This window comes from Trichomycterus rosablanca, chromosome 10, assembly GCF_030014385.1.
Source record: "Trichomycterus rosablanca isolate fTriRos1 chromosome 10, fTriRos1.hap1, whole genome shotgun sequence".
Classification (NCBI taxonomy): Eukaryota; Metazoa; Chordata; class Actinopteri; order Siluriformes; family Trichomycteridae; genus Trichomycterus; species Trichomycterus rosablanca.
This window is the reverse complement of record NC_085997.1, coordinates 573,816-591,741: the sequence shown is the minus strand read 5'-3', so window position 1 is coordinate 591,741 and position 17,926 is coordinate 573,816. Positions and strand designations below refer to the sequence as shown.

The 17,926-nt window shown below is 43.9% G+C and overlaps 1 protein-coding gene across 1 annotated transcript in view; it reads left to right on the top strand.

The window, feature by feature from the left end:
• itga3b (integrin, alpha 3b) overlaps nt 1-16,953 on the top strand; it is a 28,820-nt gene extending 11,867 nt beyond the window's left edge. Inside the window, exons 2-24 of the mRNA XM_063003372.1 lie at nt 615-742; nt 3,224-3,306; nt 4,006-4,255; nt 4,350-4,448; nt 4,977-5,181; nt 5,263-5,456; nt 5,684-5,772; nt 6,247-6,464; nt 6,561-6,628; nt 6,717-6,850; nt 7,508-7,651; nt 8,042-8,142; nt 8,363-8,516; nt 8,606-8,680; nt 9,495-9,571; nt 10,329-10,406; nt 11,331-11,433; nt 11,822-11,998; nt 12,209-12,316; nt 12,702-12,815; nt 12,899-12,997; nt 13,702-13,827; nt 14,861-16,953. Coding sequence (XP_062859442.1) covers nt 615-742; nt 3,224-3,306; nt 4,006-4,255; nt 4,350-4,448; nt 4,977-5,181; nt 5,263-5,456; nt 5,684-5,772; nt 6,247-6,464; nt 6,561-6,628; nt 6,717-6,850; nt 7,508-7,651; nt 8,042-8,142; nt 8,363-8,516; nt 8,606-8,680; nt 9,495-9,571; nt 10,329-10,406; nt 11,331-11,433; nt 11,822-11,998; nt 12,209-12,316; nt 12,702-12,815; nt 12,899-12,997; nt 13,702-13,827; nt 14,861-15,031 — 2,995 coding nt within the window. The 3' untranslated portion in view covers nt 15,032-16,953. The remainder of the gene's footprint in view (nt 1-614; nt 743-3,223; nt 3,307-4,005; nt 4,256-4,349; nt 4,449-4,976; nt 5,182-5,262; nt 5,457-5,683; nt 5,773-6,246; nt 6,465-6,560; nt 6,629-6,716; nt 6,851-7,507; nt 7,652-8,041; nt 8,143-8,362; nt 8,517-8,605; nt 8,681-9,494; nt 9,572-10,328; nt 10,407-11,330; nt 11,434-11,821; nt 11,999-12,208; nt 12,317-12,701; nt 12,816-12,898; nt 12,998-13,701; nt 13,828-14,860) is intronic.
• The last annotated feature ends 973 nt before the right edge of the window (nt 16,954-17,926 follow it).

The window sequence follows — 17,926 nt, the reverse complement described above, 5'->3', positions numbered from 1 at the left end:
AGTTTTACACACCGGGGGCGAATACTTTGTGGTCAGAAGGTTCGCGCGAGTGTGGGAAAAATAAACAAGGAACGTGAATGCGCTGGTGAAAGTGCACGGGAATGTTAGGAATCGTGAGTCGTTTCTTTGGTTTGTTTACTTCTGGGAGTGTGGGTGCTGCTCAGCAAAGTGGGCCCTGCAGACCTGGGTTTGATCCTGACCGTGAGGTTTGGTCTGTTCTCACTTGCTCTTACCTCTCCAGTTTCCTCCCACCTGCCTAAAACATGAGGAGGTGAATTAGCTGCTCCCAGGCACCCTGAGGTGGGGTAAGTGTGTCGCCCACCAGTAGATTGGGGTTCCTCAACAGGGTGGGTTCTAGTATCAGTTAGTTTCTATTGTTACTCATCTTGGAACCATCAAGGTTTGCATAGAATTGATCTCTTAGTGTCTGAGATGTTTTCAGATTCCCCGAATCTTTCCACAATATCATGTACGGTAGATGGTAAACAAATCACAGATCCTTGTTTCCGTTTTCTGAACCTTACAGGAGCCTCGAATTACCAACTGCTTTGTCGTATCCCAGCACCAGAACGTCGGATGAAATTGTTTGTATTTGTTTGTTTGTTTGTTTACAGGCTCCTGGTGGGGGCGCCCAAGGACAAAGCCTTATCAAGTCTGAGGGTGAACGAGACCGGCACCATCTACTCATGCCCCATCACCACCGACCCAGCGGACTGCACCCGAGTGGACCTCATCACTAACAGTAAGAGCTGGTGTAGTGTGACCACGCCCGTCCCTCCTGTAACAAGAGTAACGTACAGTATAATACAGTTACGCCCTCTGCTGGCTGAATGATGGGTGTGCGACCCTCCGTGCGCAATACGCATCTCCGTATGAACCCTGGTGCAGATGAATGTGATCTGTTCAGCTAGAACAGAAGCTTCTCACAAGACTTTGAAGTACGTCTGTGTGTACTGCAGTACTGGCTGGGCGCTGATTAATCAGTCGGTGTTCCGGTTCATCCCAGAGCTGTCGGCTGGCAAGGACCTTCTCTAAACTGTTGTGCAAAGCTAATGCGTGTTTCCTTTATATACTGTATATGCAGCGTCTGTTTGAGAGTCTCACCACAAGCTATTATGTTCAGAAGACCAGGCCCCGCCCCTTGCTCACCTGTGTGTGTGTGTGTGGGTGTGTGGAGCTCACCTGTGTGTGCAAGGGGGGCGGGACCTGCGTGCCAACCAATCACGCCTGTGTGTGCAGGGGACAAAGACAAAGCCTGGGTTTGGTCTTTGTTGAATACCTTTGTTCTTTAAACGTCAGGGTCATTCCGCTCAGGTGATCCATGGTGCGGTCATGGGGCCAATATAGTTTCACCCGTCAGGAACGAGGGTGTTTGAAGGTCCGAACCTGACGATGCTCAGATAATCGTGGCTGCAGCACCTGGAGTCGGGATGCTGGAATGTCGGAATTCCTTTGATAAGCAGAATTCCAGGCGGAACGACCAGCCCAGACCCGTCAGCTCCAGACGTTACGAGGCGAGTAATTCCGCCTGATCAGTTACACAAACGCCGCTGAATACGACGCCGCGGCGCCTGATCTGATCTTTTGTTTCCTGAATAAACACGTACCTTCCCCAAACTGTTGGATTTTCCTTCACCAGCTTATCAGCAGCTTATCACTGAAGGTTATTATCTGAGACGTGGACAAAGAGTTCGGTCATTTTTGCCATTTAGCGGACGCTTTTATCGGAAGTTTTTAAGCATTCAAGGGTTAAGGGTCTTGCTCAAGGTGCAAGGCGCATTACCCAAAGTGCCACAGCTACTTGGGTATGACTAAATCCCCCCCCCCACACACACACCCATAACACTTACAGACTTATACACTTATAATGAACTCATCATAATTACCCTAACGACTGAGAGGTGGGAACTGAACCTGTAATCCTGAGGTTGCTGCTTCAAGCACCATCGCTGCCAACTTAGCACCGTTGGACCCCTGAGCAAGACCCTCTGAGCGTCCACTTGCTTGCCATTATTCAGTCACTTTGACCAGAGCATTCACAGCATCAGCGGTTCGGGTCCTGAACTAGTACTCCGAAGATTATCGGTTCAAGTCACACCATCATTTTTGCATGGGTCCAGTTTCCCCTGTTTTTCGCTGGGCGCAAACAGGGCGTTAAGCGCCTCGCTCAAGGGCCCAACGATGGCATCTTGGCAGTGGTGGGGCTTAAACCAGCAACCATATGATTGCTAAACTGCTAGTCTACACCTGCCCTGTAACGTTTACATTTTCGGCTCTTAGCGAACGCTTTTATCCAAACTGACTTAAACTATATACTTAGAAAGTATATTGAGGGCTAAGGGCCTCGCTCAAGGGCCCAACAGTGGTAATCTGGCAGTGGTGGGGTTTAAACCAGCAACCTTTTGATTACTAGTCCAGTACCTGAACCTCTAGGCTTAGTGGACGCTTTCATTCAAACTGACTTAGAGAGTATATTGATGGTTAAGGGCCTCGCTCAAGGGCCCAACGGTGGCATCCTGGCAGTGGTGGGGTTTAAACCTGCAACCTTATGATTACTAATCCAGTACCTGAACCGCTCAGCTACACCTGCCCTGTAATGTTTACATTTTTGGCACTTAGCGGACGCTTTTAACCAAACTGACTTACAGTACTGTGAGAGTATATTATCTAAACTATTGAGGGTTAAGGGCCTCAGTCAAGGGCCCAACAGTGGTAATCTGGAAGTGGTGGGGCTTAAACCAGCAACCATATGATTGCTAAACCGCTAGGCTACACTTGTCCTGTAATGTTTACATTTTTGGCACCTACCGACACTTTTATCCAAACTGACTTACAGTATACACTTAGAGTATATTGAGGGCTAAGGGCCTCGCTTTAAGGGCCCAGCAGTGGTAATCAGGCTGTGGTGGGGTTTAAACCAGCAACCTTCTGATTACTAAACGACCGCCAGCATTTTCTCCTGATTAAGCGGAACCATTTAGTCCTCCGCCGCTGATTGCAGTCTGTTTGCAGCCCTTAGCGGAACCCTTTTCCACCCGTGCACTCTGCACAGGCACCTCTATCCGCCAATCAGGGTCCTCACACATAGTCCGGTCTTCCCACCCTGCTGCAGGCACTGCTGATTGTACCCGCTAGATGGCGCATGCAGCGTATTCCTGATATTCCTGATATTTCTGAAATTCCTGATATTTCTGTTTGATGACGTTTGTTCTCTTTTGTGCAGCCGATTCGTCCGAGATGATCGAGGGCATGTGGCTCGGAGTGACCGTGGCCAGTCAAAGACAGGGGCCCGGCGGGCGAGTCCTGGTAAGAAACACCCACAACTCTTCCCATCATCCTTCACTCCCGAGAAGAGGGCGTGTCTAAATACTAAATGTTTAGATCCCTTAAAACTGGTGGGTCAGTGGTAGCTCAGCGAATCAGATACTGGATTACTGGCAGTTGTAGCCCAGCAGTAAAGATATTGGACTAGAAATAAAAAGGTCACTGGTTCAAGTGGCCCCACCACTGCCAGGTTACCACTGTGGGGCCCTTGAGCAAGGCCCTTAATCTTCAATATACTCTCTAAGTATTTACTCTCTAAGTAAGTTTGGATAGAAGTGTCCGCTAAGCCCAGCGGTTCAGGTACTGGACTAGTAATCAGAAGGTTGCTGGTTCAAACCCCACCACTGCCAGATTACCACTGTTGGGCCCTTGAGCAAGGCCCTTAACCCTCAATTGCTTAGACTGTATACCGTCACAGTGTTGTAAGTCACTTTGGATAAAAGTGTCTGCTGCTATAATCTGAAAATGTACATGATTAGTAACTGCTTTAAGTCGGTACTGTTGTGCCCCTGAGCAAGGCCCCTAACACTCAATAAAGTGTCTGCTAAACTTAAATGGCCGCACGTCTTCAGACTTGTGGTCGGAAACCAGAGCACCTGGAGCAAACCCACACAAAAAGGGAATCGAACCCAGCTCCTTCTCCAAACATCATACGTTTTCTTTCTGTGTGTAACCTGGCAGGCGTGCGGGCACCGGTACGTCAAAGTAGTTGCGGGTGGCACCGAGGACCAGCAGAGGATGGTGGGAAAATGCTTCGTCCGGGGCAACGACCTGACCTTGGACGAGACGGATGAGTGGCAGGGTCACGAGTATGAGGTGTGCAACCCCAACTTCCCCATGGAGATGGAGGGCATGTGCAACATGGGCATGTCGGCCGGCATGACGGACAGCGACGTCTACATCGGCTGCACGGGGAGCTACGAGTGGCAGGGTGGGTGGCGGCTCCGGGTGAACGGATCGACCGGGACTGGTACGTCCGGCTGGAACGTGATCCGACCAATCACGGCTTTTTTTTGTTTGACCAGGCAACGTACACGTGACGTGGAGAGACACCACGCCCGGGAACTTCTGGGACTACACCGAAAAGGCTTTTCCCTCCGAGTTAAAGCGCAACAGCTACCTGGGTACGACTAAATCCCCCAAACACATACACACACATAACACTTACACACCAGCGCACTTATAATGAACTCATCATAATTACCCTAATGACTGAGAGGTGGGAACTGAACCTGTAATCCTGAAGTCGCTGCTTCAAGCACCATCACTGCCAACTTTTGACCCACCGTTGGACCCCTGAGCAAAACCCTCAACGTGCACTGCACCGTATTCAGTCGCTTTGACCAGAGCATTCACAGCATCAGCAACTGTCCCAGCTCAGCTGTTCGGGTGCTGCACTAGTACTCAGAAGGTTGTCAGTTCAAGCCCCACCACCATTTTAGCATATTCATCCTGGACAGGGTCGTGGTGGGTCCAGTTTCCCTTGATATCTATCTACAGCCCTCTGAGAAATAGCTAGTTATGTCTGTAAGTGGACACCCGACAGGCTGATAGCAGAGTTAAAGATTCAAACCCTGGGTCCAATTTAGCGCCGTGCCACCCAGGTGTGAATGCGCCGGTGTTAATCCAGATGGATCTGGTTGTGATTTCAGGATACTCGGTGACAGAAGAGAGGAAGCTGTTGAGCAGGGCGGAGTACACGGTGGTTGCCGGGGCGCCCCGAAACGAGTCCAAGGGCTCGGTGATCCTCGCAACCAAAGGGACGTCGCAGCTGGAGCCTGTGATCGTGATCCTGGGGGAGCAGGTGGGGTCGTACTTCGGGAGCAGCATCGCCGTGACGGACCTGAACAACGACGAGTGAGTTTGTTTAAAATGTTGAATTTATTTATTTACTATTTTTGTATCTCGTTTTTACGACGTCCTGCGATCTGATCTCAGCTGGAACGACCTGATCGTGGGGGCGCCGTTCTACTTCGACCGGAACAAGGAGCAGGGCGGGGCCGTCTACGTCTTCATGAACGAGAACGGTTCCTTCCAGCCGAGAGCCAGCGTGATCCTGAAGGGCGTGAAGGGTTCGGCGTTCGGACTCGCCGTGGCGGCCGTGGGGGACGTGAATCAGGACGGATTTCAAGGTGAAATGTTCTGTTTCATTTCGGTCGGATTGTGTGGCCCTCCCTCAGGTACAGCCGGCACTGAGATTCGAACCTGGATCTCAGAGGCGGTGGGTAGCGTAATAATCAGTCGTGCCAGTCCACCGCTAACCAGTAAAGCTAGAAAATAAAAGTTGTGATAAAGAACGACTGTTGGATGAAGAGTCGCGCCTGTTAATGATGGAGGATTAATGATTTTTGTTTCTCAGATTTTGCAGTTGGGGCTCCGTTTCAGGGTTCTGGGAGAGTTTGTATTTGGATGGGAAGCGAGAAAGGAGTAACAACGCAACCCAGTCAGGTAAAGTCAACCAACGGGCTTTTATTTATTTATTTACTTTGTTTTTTTTTGTTTGTTAGTATTTGTTTTTTTTTCTTTTTAGGCTTTTATTTTATTATTTGTTTTATTATATTTTTTATATTGTTTGTTTTTTATTTAGTTTTTTATTAATTTTTTATTTAGATTTTATTTTGTTTTTGGGGGTATTTTTATTTTGTGTTTTTTATATTTTATTTTTTTGTTTTTTATTTTGTTTTTTGTATTATTTATTTTTGGGGGGTATTGTTATTTTGTGTTTTTTGTTGTTGTTTATTTTGCTTTTTTATTTGTGTTTTTTTTTTTTTTTTTGGCCTTTTATTTTTATTTACTATTCAAAGCAGGAAAATAATAAAACATTGAATAAAGCATAATAAAATAAATAAATAATAATAATAATAATAATATAGTATATGTTATAATAATGTAGTAATAAATAATAATAATTTTCTTTACTAGGTTATTGAAGGGAAGTCGGTGGGTTCTGGTGGGTTCCAGACGTTCGGTTACTCTCTCAGTGGAGGGCTGGACATGGACGGGAACAAATATCCTGATATCCTGGTCGGTTCTCTCGATGACCGAGTGGCTCTGCTGAGGTCGCGTCCGGTCATCCATTTATCCAGAAACTTCACCGTGGAGCCGAAGATCGTGGATCCGACCCAGTGCAAGGGCGCGTGGTGAGAACGCTGCGGATTTAATTCCAGAATTAAGAGACTCGCTGGATCATATTTTTATTTTATTTACTAATAAAAATCTTCGTTTGTGTTTATTAGCTTAACAGCGAAGTTCTGCCTCTCGTACACGCTGAGCAACGGGAAGCGCGACTACAAGCAGAACATCAGTACGTATAAAGACATCGAGCATCACGGCCCAGATAAATGAGACGAGGGCACGGTTTTTACCCAGAATCCTTTTCTCTGTGTTCTCAGATATTAAATACACAGTGGAGGCTGATCGCGGCCGGAGCAGCGATCGAGTCGTCTTCCTGGACAACAAAAGCACAAACACAGGCGTCCTGACCCTCGCCGCCCCAACCTGCAAGGAGCTCAAGCTTCGGGTCAATGTAAGAAATGACCAGGGTCACAGACCCAGCTGTGCTCTTGGTGTGAACTTTTCAGGTCGTGTCATTACAAAATGTTGGACATTTTCACCCTGATGGATAAAGTGTGTAATTACTGCTGAGCCTGATGAGTTAATACACACAACCATTAAAAATAAAATCCAACACTAATCACAATGTAATACCCCCCACACCCACACACACCATGCATTTCCTCTCAATTTAGTCATATCCAATTCCCCGATTTACAGTCCAGTACCTTAACCACTGAGCCATCACTGCTGGAGACCTGCACTCCTGACCGATTAGGGTCGTAACACACGCCCCCTGACACGTGTGCAGCGCTACTATTCACCCTCACCAGGGTTCATATGGAGATACGTATTGTGCACGGAGAGGCACGCATCGATCTCCATTATCCCCCGTCTCTAGAGATGGTGCAGTACCATCGATCAGCCAGTAGAGGTCATAACTGCAGCAAACAGGCCACTTTTTGTCCGTGTAGGTCCGTCTCATCCCACACCATGATAGATTTGGATTATCCAGTGTTCACTTCATGGCTATGCCCTTGGTTTTATAGGCGTGTGAGAGCGTTTCCTGCACGTAGAGACACACACACACCATCACTAAGATCTTTTTCTCGGTGGTTTCTCGGTACAGGAGAAGGTGAATAAACTGGAGCCGGTGGCGTTTCTGCTGAACGTTTCTCTAGACGAGCCTGTAGTGGAAGCTCAGAAGGTTCTGCAGGACCTGGACGTGTTCCCCGTGCTCAGCGGCCAGCAGCAGCTCACCGAGAGAGCCGAGGTACGATACGGCGGACGGGCTGAACGTAAAAAATACAAATACATTTATCATTATGACAAACATTCACCTGAATAGTGTGTCAACGTGGATAAAAATGCGCCTCCAACAAACTGTATGTAAATACATCACAGCTTAAAGAACTGAAACCAAACCCAGGTTGCCGGATGCTTAACCAGGGTGGAACAAAACTGTGGCCTTAAAAACCACCGTCTGAGGTCCCCCAAAAAATTAACAACACCTGTGCAGGTGGCTATCGATCATCTATCGGCTATCGGTCCCAAACCCCTCTCTCCTTATCTTCACAGCAGATGCGCCCACTATAAAAAGTTTGTAAAAACCTTAAATAGACTCAGGCGCATGACGGGGTTCGCTTTATCTCTGTGGTTGTAGATAAACTTCCAGAAGGACTGCGGCTCGGATAACAAGTGCAGCAGTAACCTGCAGATCACAGCGGCGGAGTTTGTGGATAAGCAGCAAAAAACATTGTCCAGGTACGTTGGCTGATGGATGGTACTGCACCATGCTGTCTTAAATAATAACGTTGGAAATATTTAAAAGAAATTGTTTTAATTATAATATTATAATATTATTTCATATTATTATTGAAACACAAACATTTTACATGATTATAAAACCCTTAAAAAGCTCTAATTTAAAAAGCTGTTTTATATTTTTACAGAAATATAACCGTGTTGTGTTTTTATTCTCTAGCATCTCCTGGCCGTTGAAGAGCAACGAGAAACTGGTTCTGATGGTGACGGTGACCAACAAGCCCGAAGGAACCAGGGAGGCCGAAGACGCCCATCAGGCCACGCTGAACATCACCATTCCTCCCACACTCGCCTACTCAGGCCTGCGCCTCACGGTTCGCTCTTTCACATCATTCCTACTTAATGTCCAGCGCTGAACGTGTTTCTTTATCTGTTTGTTCTTTTGTTTGTTTTGTTTCATCAGGACATCGGGTGCAGCGTCAACAAAACGTCTGTGATCGTCTGTGATCTTGGGAACCCGTTTAAGAGCAACAAGGAGGTACGTGTGAATTAATGTGTGTAAATAAAGAAAAATGCTTTATTATTGGTCTATAAGGACAAAAGTATTTGGACACCTGAGCATGAGCTTGTCGGATGTCCCGTTCTAAAACCTTCAGCATTTATTCATATTAAATCGCTTTCGGTTTCCTTTGCTTGAAAATCATCCAGTCTTCTGGGAAAGCGTTCTACCAGAGTTTGGAGTATTTCTGTCTGTGGGAATTTGTGCCTGTTAAGTCAATAGAAGGGCTGATGTTGAAAGAGAGGAGAGGAGAACAGAGAAGTTCTGGCTCACAATCCGAGTTGAATTCATCCCAAAAGTGTTGAGTTAAGCTCTGTGTAGAGTTAAACCAGGTCTTCATAGAGCTCGCTTTGTGCTCAGGGGTCCAGTCATGCTGAGAGAGAGCTTGGGGACTTCCCCAAACTGTTGCCACAATGTTAAAAGCATAATTTTCCTTACATCATTTTATACACCTGTTAGTAACGAATGTGGCTGAAACAATTCAATTATTATGAGGGGCGTCCACATTGTGGGGCACAATTGTGGCCTAGTGTTTAAGGTACTGGACTAGTAATCCTAAGGTTGCTGGTTCAAGCCCCACCACTGCCAGGTTGCCACTGTTGCCCTCAATTGCTCAGACTGTGTACCGTCACTGTACTGTAAGTCGCTTTGGATAAAAGCGTCCACTAAATCCCGTAAATGTCCACATATTTTTTGGCCATACAGTGTATGTTTATTTAGTTTGATATAATTTTTAATCATATTTACCTGCTTCGTGTCAGCGCTTCTGTAACACAACCGTTTTCTCCCACAGATTTCATTTCAGATCTTATTCGAGCCGTCGATTACACTCCAGACGGAGAGGATCGAGCTGCAGCTCCAGCTCTCCACGTAAGTGACTTTAATTCAGGGGGGTCCAAAGTTTTCTTGTTGGGGGCCAGATGTAAAGAAAAAATGCAATGGCGGGTCACAGACTCTATATAATAAAAAAATATATTAATAATAACAAAAATAATATGAGAAATAATAATAAAATAATACTAGGAATTTTATTATTATTACAGTGAATAACCCTAATAATAACACTATTACTTTCCGTCATTACAGCAGTTGTTTCCTGACACATTAAACATACCCACTTCCCTTTGAAATGAGTGATAATTTGTTCATTTTTCCCAAATTTGCTTGAAATATTTGGAGTTTTGGTGAAATGAGACGAGAGCGTTTATATACTGATTTATAGCGACACCCAGTGTTCACATCAGGAAGTTCATTTAGAGGACCGTTATTTAACTTTCATTTAATTTGTAAAATAGTTTTACATCCCTGATATAATGTATAGATTCTGTACTAATAAAAAATGTCCTGTTGGTGGAAATTTAATGTCAGTGTTTTAATTAAGTATGGAATTAAAGAAAACATCAGTAGAATAAAGCAAACAGGAAACTTCTGAGAAATTTATCAACGTGAAGGATGCAGGGAGATCAGCCTAGCCACTAGGAGGCGCACTTTTTAGCATGCTTGGTGTATTAGTTGTTGTTGAGTTGATTAGGTAGATTAGATTTAGATATTTGCTGATGAACGTTAGAAATCAGCATTGTTGTTTGCCTGTATTAAATAAGAACTGTTGTGTTTGTTCTGTGTTCAGATTGAGTGAACAGAGCGACCTGCCCGCTGTGCCCGTCCTTCTAAACGTGGAGAACCAGATCCTGACCTCCTTCACCGTGTACGTCCTCCTGCACTATCACAACACACACACTTTTAAAGGTGCCTCGTCCAGCAACATCATCTGATCATCCTGACTGCATGTTTTTGTACTGTGGGAGGAAACCGGAGCATCCGGAGGAAACCCACAAAGATGCAGGTAGAGCGTCCAAATGGGGAACTGAACCTAGGTCGTTGTTGCTGTGAGGCCACAGCGCTACTCACCGCACCTCCTGATAAAAGCATCATTTTGTTGTAGTCAGCAGTTAAGAGATTAGTCTAGAAAACTGAGTAGTTTCTAACCTAATATTATAAAGTTAAATAAACAACGTTCTATTAGTTCATTGTTATTATTATTTATGTAGATAAAACGTAACTTTAATTCCATATGAAATAACTCCTCACATTTAAGACTCCAGATTTAAATGTATGACTTAAGTGGAATAAACCCTTAAAAAATGACCCGGATACCCTATAAACCCCTGTAAGTCACCCCATAACATAATTAATACATTTAGTACTTCCATAATTCAACATTTGACAGTTTTTTTAATACATTTATACATTTTAATTCAAGCCAAATTAAAGTCACACCAACGCAAACACGAGTTTAAATAAACAATAAGGGAACAGCACCACCGTGTGGCGGAACAGTGGAACTGCGTGTACCAAACGGCTTGTGAATAAAACACAAATATTAAATTTTAAAGCTTTTAAATGATTTTATTCATGACACATGCTATTATTTTACATGTTGTAACATTTTAATGTAATTTTACCCCTATTTTGATAAACACAAACCAATATTTTGTAAGTGTATAATAAGTGTATCTGTACTGAGTACTGCAGAATTAACGTTCCAGCAATTTAATCGCATTACATTCCATGCAATACTGACGACGCAATGAACGACCACAACCGTGATCATCTGTTCTTGTTCCTGCAGTGAGGTACCAACCATAAACACGTACTTCAGTGGAAAGGTGGTCGGTGAGTCAGCCATGAAGAGCACGGAGGACGTAGGAAGTCCAGTCGAGTTTGTCTTCAAGGTGAGAATCTTTGAATCTTTACCTTACTGTTTAGTAGTAATTTTTGCATTGTACCAATTTGGATATACCCAGTTCTCCTGTCATGTGTCCAAGCATTTCTCACTGCACCTGGAGGCTCGGCTTTATATGTGTTGCCGGGTCCAGCTTTTCCTGTGGCATCCATGTGTTGTAGCTTTAGCGGGCACGCTTCCTGTTCCTCAGTTCTGTCCATGGGTGGTGTGGCTGTGTTTTTTTGGCACTACCGGGTTGCTGGGTTTCCTTGTCTGGTTCTCTATTGATCGTTTGGGTTGTGACTTAGGGTGGATTGAGTAGCTGCACCCGAGCGCTTTTTGTTTTTTTTCTTCGATGCCCAGTCATATCTAACAAGGCAACGTTTCCATGTCTTCAGGTTAGCATGGACAAGACACCTCAGGGAACGTTCGGAACGCTGGTGGTGGACTTTAACTGGCCGTACGCGGTGAATAACGGTAAATGGCTGCTGTACCTGACTGAGATTGTAACTACTGGAACAGAGGAGTCGCACTGTGTTCCTCCTGGAGAAATTGTTAATCCGCTCAACCTCACGGTGAGTACAGAACAGGAACGCGGTAAAACTTCCCAAAATATATTAAATAAACATGAAAGAACCGGATAAAATATTAATAGAGGTGGACAAACTGGACCTGCCAAAATTCAACATTTAGTTTTATTTAATATTGCAAAATAAAAGTCCTTAATAATGGTATTGTTGGGGTAAAATGTTAATACTCTTTAAATGTACCTTGTTTTTCATCAGCTGTCCCCCACGGATTCCAAAAGGTCAAAGCGAGAAGCAAAGGTCGACCTGCCACAGACTGAAGCTGTAATCTCATCGTCCAGCCCTCGCAAAAAGATGGATCCGCTGGTACAGTTCACCATCACATTTATTAAACCACATTATTATGTCTTTATTATGTATTAGCGAGCACGATCAGCACCGCAGACGGTGCAGCCGACAGAAATGGCTACTAGTCTGCTGGGTGGGAAAAGACTGGACTAACAAAAATATGGGGTGGGGTCATGGGCGCCTTGTAAGGACCCTGGTTAGTAGGCCGAGGCGCCTGTACAGAGGTGGAGGAACGTGGAGCTTCGGACCCGAAGTACGAGCAAATAAGAAGGGGTTGGGGGAGCGTGTCAGGAGAATATACCCTCCTTGTACACCATCAGGGTCTCCAGCAGAGGAAGAGGAACTGGCTATGACTAAACTGGGAGAAAATAGAAAAAATGCTAACAGTTTCATTTGCGTGCAGGATTGTTCGATGCACTCGGCTCGCTGCGTGAGCTTCTCGTGCGTCCTGAGGAACATGTCCAGCACAGCCACGCTCACCGTCCGAGCCCGTGTGTGGAACAGCACCCTGCTGGAGGTGAATATTTACAATCTGGATAAGCATGTCGCAATTCCCTGCAGCTCTTGAAACTAAACGTCCTGCTGGGTTTGATTTCTCAGGATTATTTAAACACGGACCGAGTGACGGTGAAAGGAAACGCCACGCTCAGGCTGGAGGCCGACAGAGCCAACATCAAGATGGCCAACGAAACCCGAGAGGTCAGTGCGCTCACAGGTCTGCGGTATAGTTATAAGTGGTGATTTCTCGGCATACACCACGACCTACCGTGAGGAAACTATTTTGCAAACACTGTTTGGATCCACCGTAAAACATAAAGGGACTTCTTTCACTAATGGAAGTGGTCTCTTCTAGTATTACCGAATAAACAAGGACCAAACCTCTTTCTCTGGGTGGCACACAGCATCATGGGCCCTTCAGTCTTGCATTATTGCATGTATTTTTTTTCCACGCCAAGACATGCAAGAGGTGGATTTGGCCACTCAAAAGTCCCTCCAAGTGAGATTAAGAGAGTGAACGTTCGATAGGTGATGCAGTGTTTGGGGTCGTATTTTCAGGGTGTGTTTCTGCCTCGTGGCCAGTGTTTAACGGGTGGCACCAGACCCTGGTTGAGATGGGTACCTGGGAAAGAAAATGGAGCAGAAATAAAAACTTGAGACCAAAAATATCAGAACTGATGTACGAAATTATTAAATAAAAGTAATGGAAAGTTATAAAACCACAGTAAAAGGGCTGAGCTTTAAAAAAAAAAACCTGCAGTAATAAAAAACATTCCAGGATTAAGGATTGTAGTGCTGCTGGTTGCCAGTACAACACACTACAAGTTTTGCAGAACCTACAAAGAAATTTATAAATAAACGTTTATTATCTCTTACTCTTCATCTCTTCTTTCATGGTTTTGTAGTTTCTGGTGAACATCGATCCGGTTCTCGGAGAGGAAACGCCGTATAACGTTCCTCTCTGGGTCTACATCGTCGCAGGCATCACAGGAATCCTCTTATTAGGGATCATCAGTCTCATCCTGTGGAAGGTACAGTAACACACCTCCTCACCGGGATTACATTTAATAAAGAACCAAATTCAACACCAGACTGGATTTACATCCAATTGTAAAGTGCCAGACGGGAGACTGGAGATTGTGGCACTTGAATAGCTAAATATGATTGTTTTGTTTCTCCCAGGCTGTTAGTTTTTCGTAGTTTTCACGCTACAAGTCAAGTTGCTGTAATAATATCTTCTATCCAGACACTTGAACAGTTCAGTCGTCGGTGTATGTATCTGGTCAGACTGTCACACCGAAATTAATATCATATAAGTTTCAGTGGTCTCGGACTGGTGGCTGATTAGTCCTGCAGCGGTCTTAGATGTTAAAGGATCTTATCATATGATCTGACACTTGAGTGTGTATATTTGGCACAAAGCTGGCACAAAAATAGAGAGCGACCGCCAGCTTTTTATTTAAAAGACCCAGAGAACCTGAAGTAACCTGTACCACCTTTCCTGCAGTGCGGTTTCTTTAAGCGTGCCAGTCGAAGGGAGATGTACGAAGCCAAGGCCCAAAAAGCTGAGATGAAAATACAGCCGTCTGAGACAGAGAGGCTGACCGAGGACTACTGAGACCGTTTGGGGGGCCCAAGCACTGTCTGTCGATGCCCCTTGGTAATGCAGCCACCGTGATTTTGCCTTGTTTTCTTTCTTAATTTGATTTCGTCCCTCAGCTTTGTCTCTTCTTCAGCGTTCCTCCTGGAATTGTGCTTGCTCTAGTTTGATGGAAGCGTGTTTGCTTGCCTAATGCTGTGAAATACTGTCCAATCTGGCTCTAACTCTTATTAAAACTGCCTTCTTTCTTTTTCTTTCTTGGTGTTGGACCAGGTTTGTCTTTCCAGCTAATGAACTCTCCTGTACACTGTGATTCCAATTATTCACACACAAAGCATGAAAATAACACAACACTTTTTCCTCCGAGTGAACTTTCTGTGTGTTATGTGTTTGCCCCTGATCCTGGCACTGAATCAGCCATGTTTATATTGTGTTCCCCTCTCTCTCTCTCTCTCTGTACGCAGTGCGGGTTCTTCAAACGAGCAGTCTACTACAAGGTGATGCCAAAGTACCACGGAGTGAAAATACGCAAAGAAGAAAGGTACAAGCTGAGCAGGGCTTTCCAGCCTGAGCACGAGCTCAGTAAAAAACTCTGGGTCACCAACTGGACAGAAACGCAAGAATATTACTACTGAACTGGGAGAGCGTCCACGAACCTGCTGGTACGACTGGAGTGCAGTGACTGGAGGATTTCCTTCATCGACTCCTGCCTTAATAAAACAGACTCTGGGCATTGGCACTATGAGCCGTCATTAACACACAAGAGAAATGTTTCTGTCTCGTGCAGTATGGCGCTGCAGATGTTCGAGGCTTCTGGTGTTTCCGTGACTGAACGTGTTCGATTTGTTTTGTGAACTGATCTAGAGACTTTTTTTTAACTGCAAAAAACTAAATATAGATATATTTTGTATTTAAAGTGCCTCTGAACTGGCCTTTTAAATGTTTTATGTGGGAAAAGAAGTTTTAAATGGTTAGAAAATGACAAAAAAGCATTTCAACATCTTCAAAAAGTACAAGACTTTGTAATAACAAGTAAATATGCTAATTAAAAGTAAGCTTCATTTTAACATGCTATAATAGCTTAATGGTCAAGTTAAAAGTGCTTGATTTATTAATTCGTCCACAATACACGTAATTCCTTATATTATTGTAGTTTTAATATATAATATTTTATATAATTAAACTAAACGTCCATGAATTCATGTTGCATGGTTCATCAGCGCTAATACAGTTTGCGCCCCCTGCTGGACACACCGATGTAAACAATAATAAAATTGGTATGAATTTCTCCGGTTTTTAGCTCACAAATTAAATTATAACAAAATAAATAAAACAGTGCGATTGTTTAGCGTGTTCAGCTGTTAAAAAGACAATAAAATGTGACTGTTCCTCTTAAGGTAATGAGCTCTGTTAGCATGCCAGCTAGCTAGCTAAAAGAAAAGCACAAAGCAGAATCCTAAGTTACAGTTTAGGTTCTCAAACGTTTCGTTTTATATTCACGTAGCATTTTAGAACACGCAGAACAGACCAAATTAGGTGTATAATATGATAAATGTTGTTTACACAAAACCAAACAGGCTAATAAATGTTGAACTGTATGTAAACACTCAACATATAGCAAACTCACTAGTTGCTAGTCACGTATTAGCCCAGCAAGTATTGACATTGTGTATAAATTGGTGGAAATTTAACTCTTGATTTATTTGTATATTCCCAGTGATTTATATATTTTTATTTTTAATATGGGTGACAATAGCACACAGTTTCAGGTTCACTGGATAGCAAACCAACCGACCAATTCATTCAAGTCTTAATTTGCATCAACATGGTGTTATTCCAGTAATGTTAGCTCATAGCTAGCACTAGCTTTATTCATGGTTCAAAAGCCTGAAGGTTTTGGGGATCTTGGTGTGTTTTATGTGTATTAACTTAAATATCTAATGTTAGTGGTACATTAATGTGAAAGTCACACAGTGAGATCTCCCTCTGTCCATTTCTGTCTCTGTATTAAGTTGATAAGTTGTTTAAGTGGAGAAATGTGAGCACTACGCTGTCAGGAGCAAAGTTCAGGGGCATTTTAATGTGAAATTATATTATGATGGTTTGTTTGGAGGTTTATTTTATACTAAGTGTCACCATGTTTGTCTGAATTGAAAGATGTTCATGATTTATAACGATGCTCACTCAGTCTGATTAGCGGTACTGAACTATCGGCTGAACTGTCAGCTGTGGGATTGCATAGATCAGTTCATCATCATTATTTTTGGATGTCGGTCCTGGAGGTCCAGCGCCATGCAGGCTTTCATTTGTTTATCAGCATCAATCACACTTGATCCAACCCATGGAGTAGAAACACCACAACATGGCACTGGGCTTCAAGGACTGACGTTTAGAAACTGTGGAATCTAAAATTCAAGCCAGTCTTAAAACAGCGGTACCGTGCATCACTGAATGAACTGTTTATTTTATTATTTTTAATGTAAAGTGCTCGACTGATGAAAGTCCACACACTGGATATTCCACTGTTTGCAAATACAAAGTGTTTTATGTACTTGTACAGTTTGTCATGCTTAATGTGTTTTAAATGAAAATGTCGATTATGTTGTGTTTCAAACCAAAACACTGAGCTTCATTTGTTTCGGTTTTGTACATTACGTTACGTCTCGTTAGGTTGATTACATTGACACTATTACGTGTTGGAGGACTTGAAAAGGGTTAGCCACAATGCTATTAGATTCAGGTTTATTAATTAGGATCACCAGGTCTCTGTTTTTTGACTGGACAGTCCAGTCCAAATGGCACTGACATGTATTTAAAACTATAAAGAAGGGCTACATCACCAATTCAGGACCTTTTGTGGGGTCACCAGAGACGAAGGATTGAATGCAGAATATTTTGCAAATAAATGCAAACAAAAAAATCTTATTTCCTTATTTGTTATCCAGTTGAAATAGGCCACTGGCATTAGGGATCATCGTAGCCATGAAATGGTGTACTTGGTGTTCTTGCTGATCTTTTTCTGTTGATCCATGGTTTGGTTGTGATGCTTGCATGCCCATTGTAGGTACTTTTGGCAGCGCTCTGACCAGTCTTTGGCTACGCAGCCCAATATACAGCAAGCCATGATGCTACGACGCCTCTCTATGAAGCCAGTATTACCTTTTGGATTGGACAAAATGGGCTAGACTTTGATGCACATCAGTGAGCCTAAATTGTCCAAAACCTTACATCCCTAGTATAAGCTTCACTTTTAGTATATAGCTAGCTTTCCAGGTTTGAGTCTCGGCGTGCCATCAGCCTTGCCGGGTGCTCTACAGACACAATTGCCCGTGTCTGAGAGAGGGAAGGTTGCAATGTGCATCACATCACATGTCTCTGGTCACTGTCTGGGTTCTCCATGTGTCCACTTGAGTGTCTTTGGGTTTCTTCTCTGGTTTCCTCCTACCTCCTAAAACCAGAAAGTGTCGTGGCTCTTCTAAGTTGTTCCTAGGTTGTGAAACTGGTGTTTTTATGCTGCAGGACGATCACAG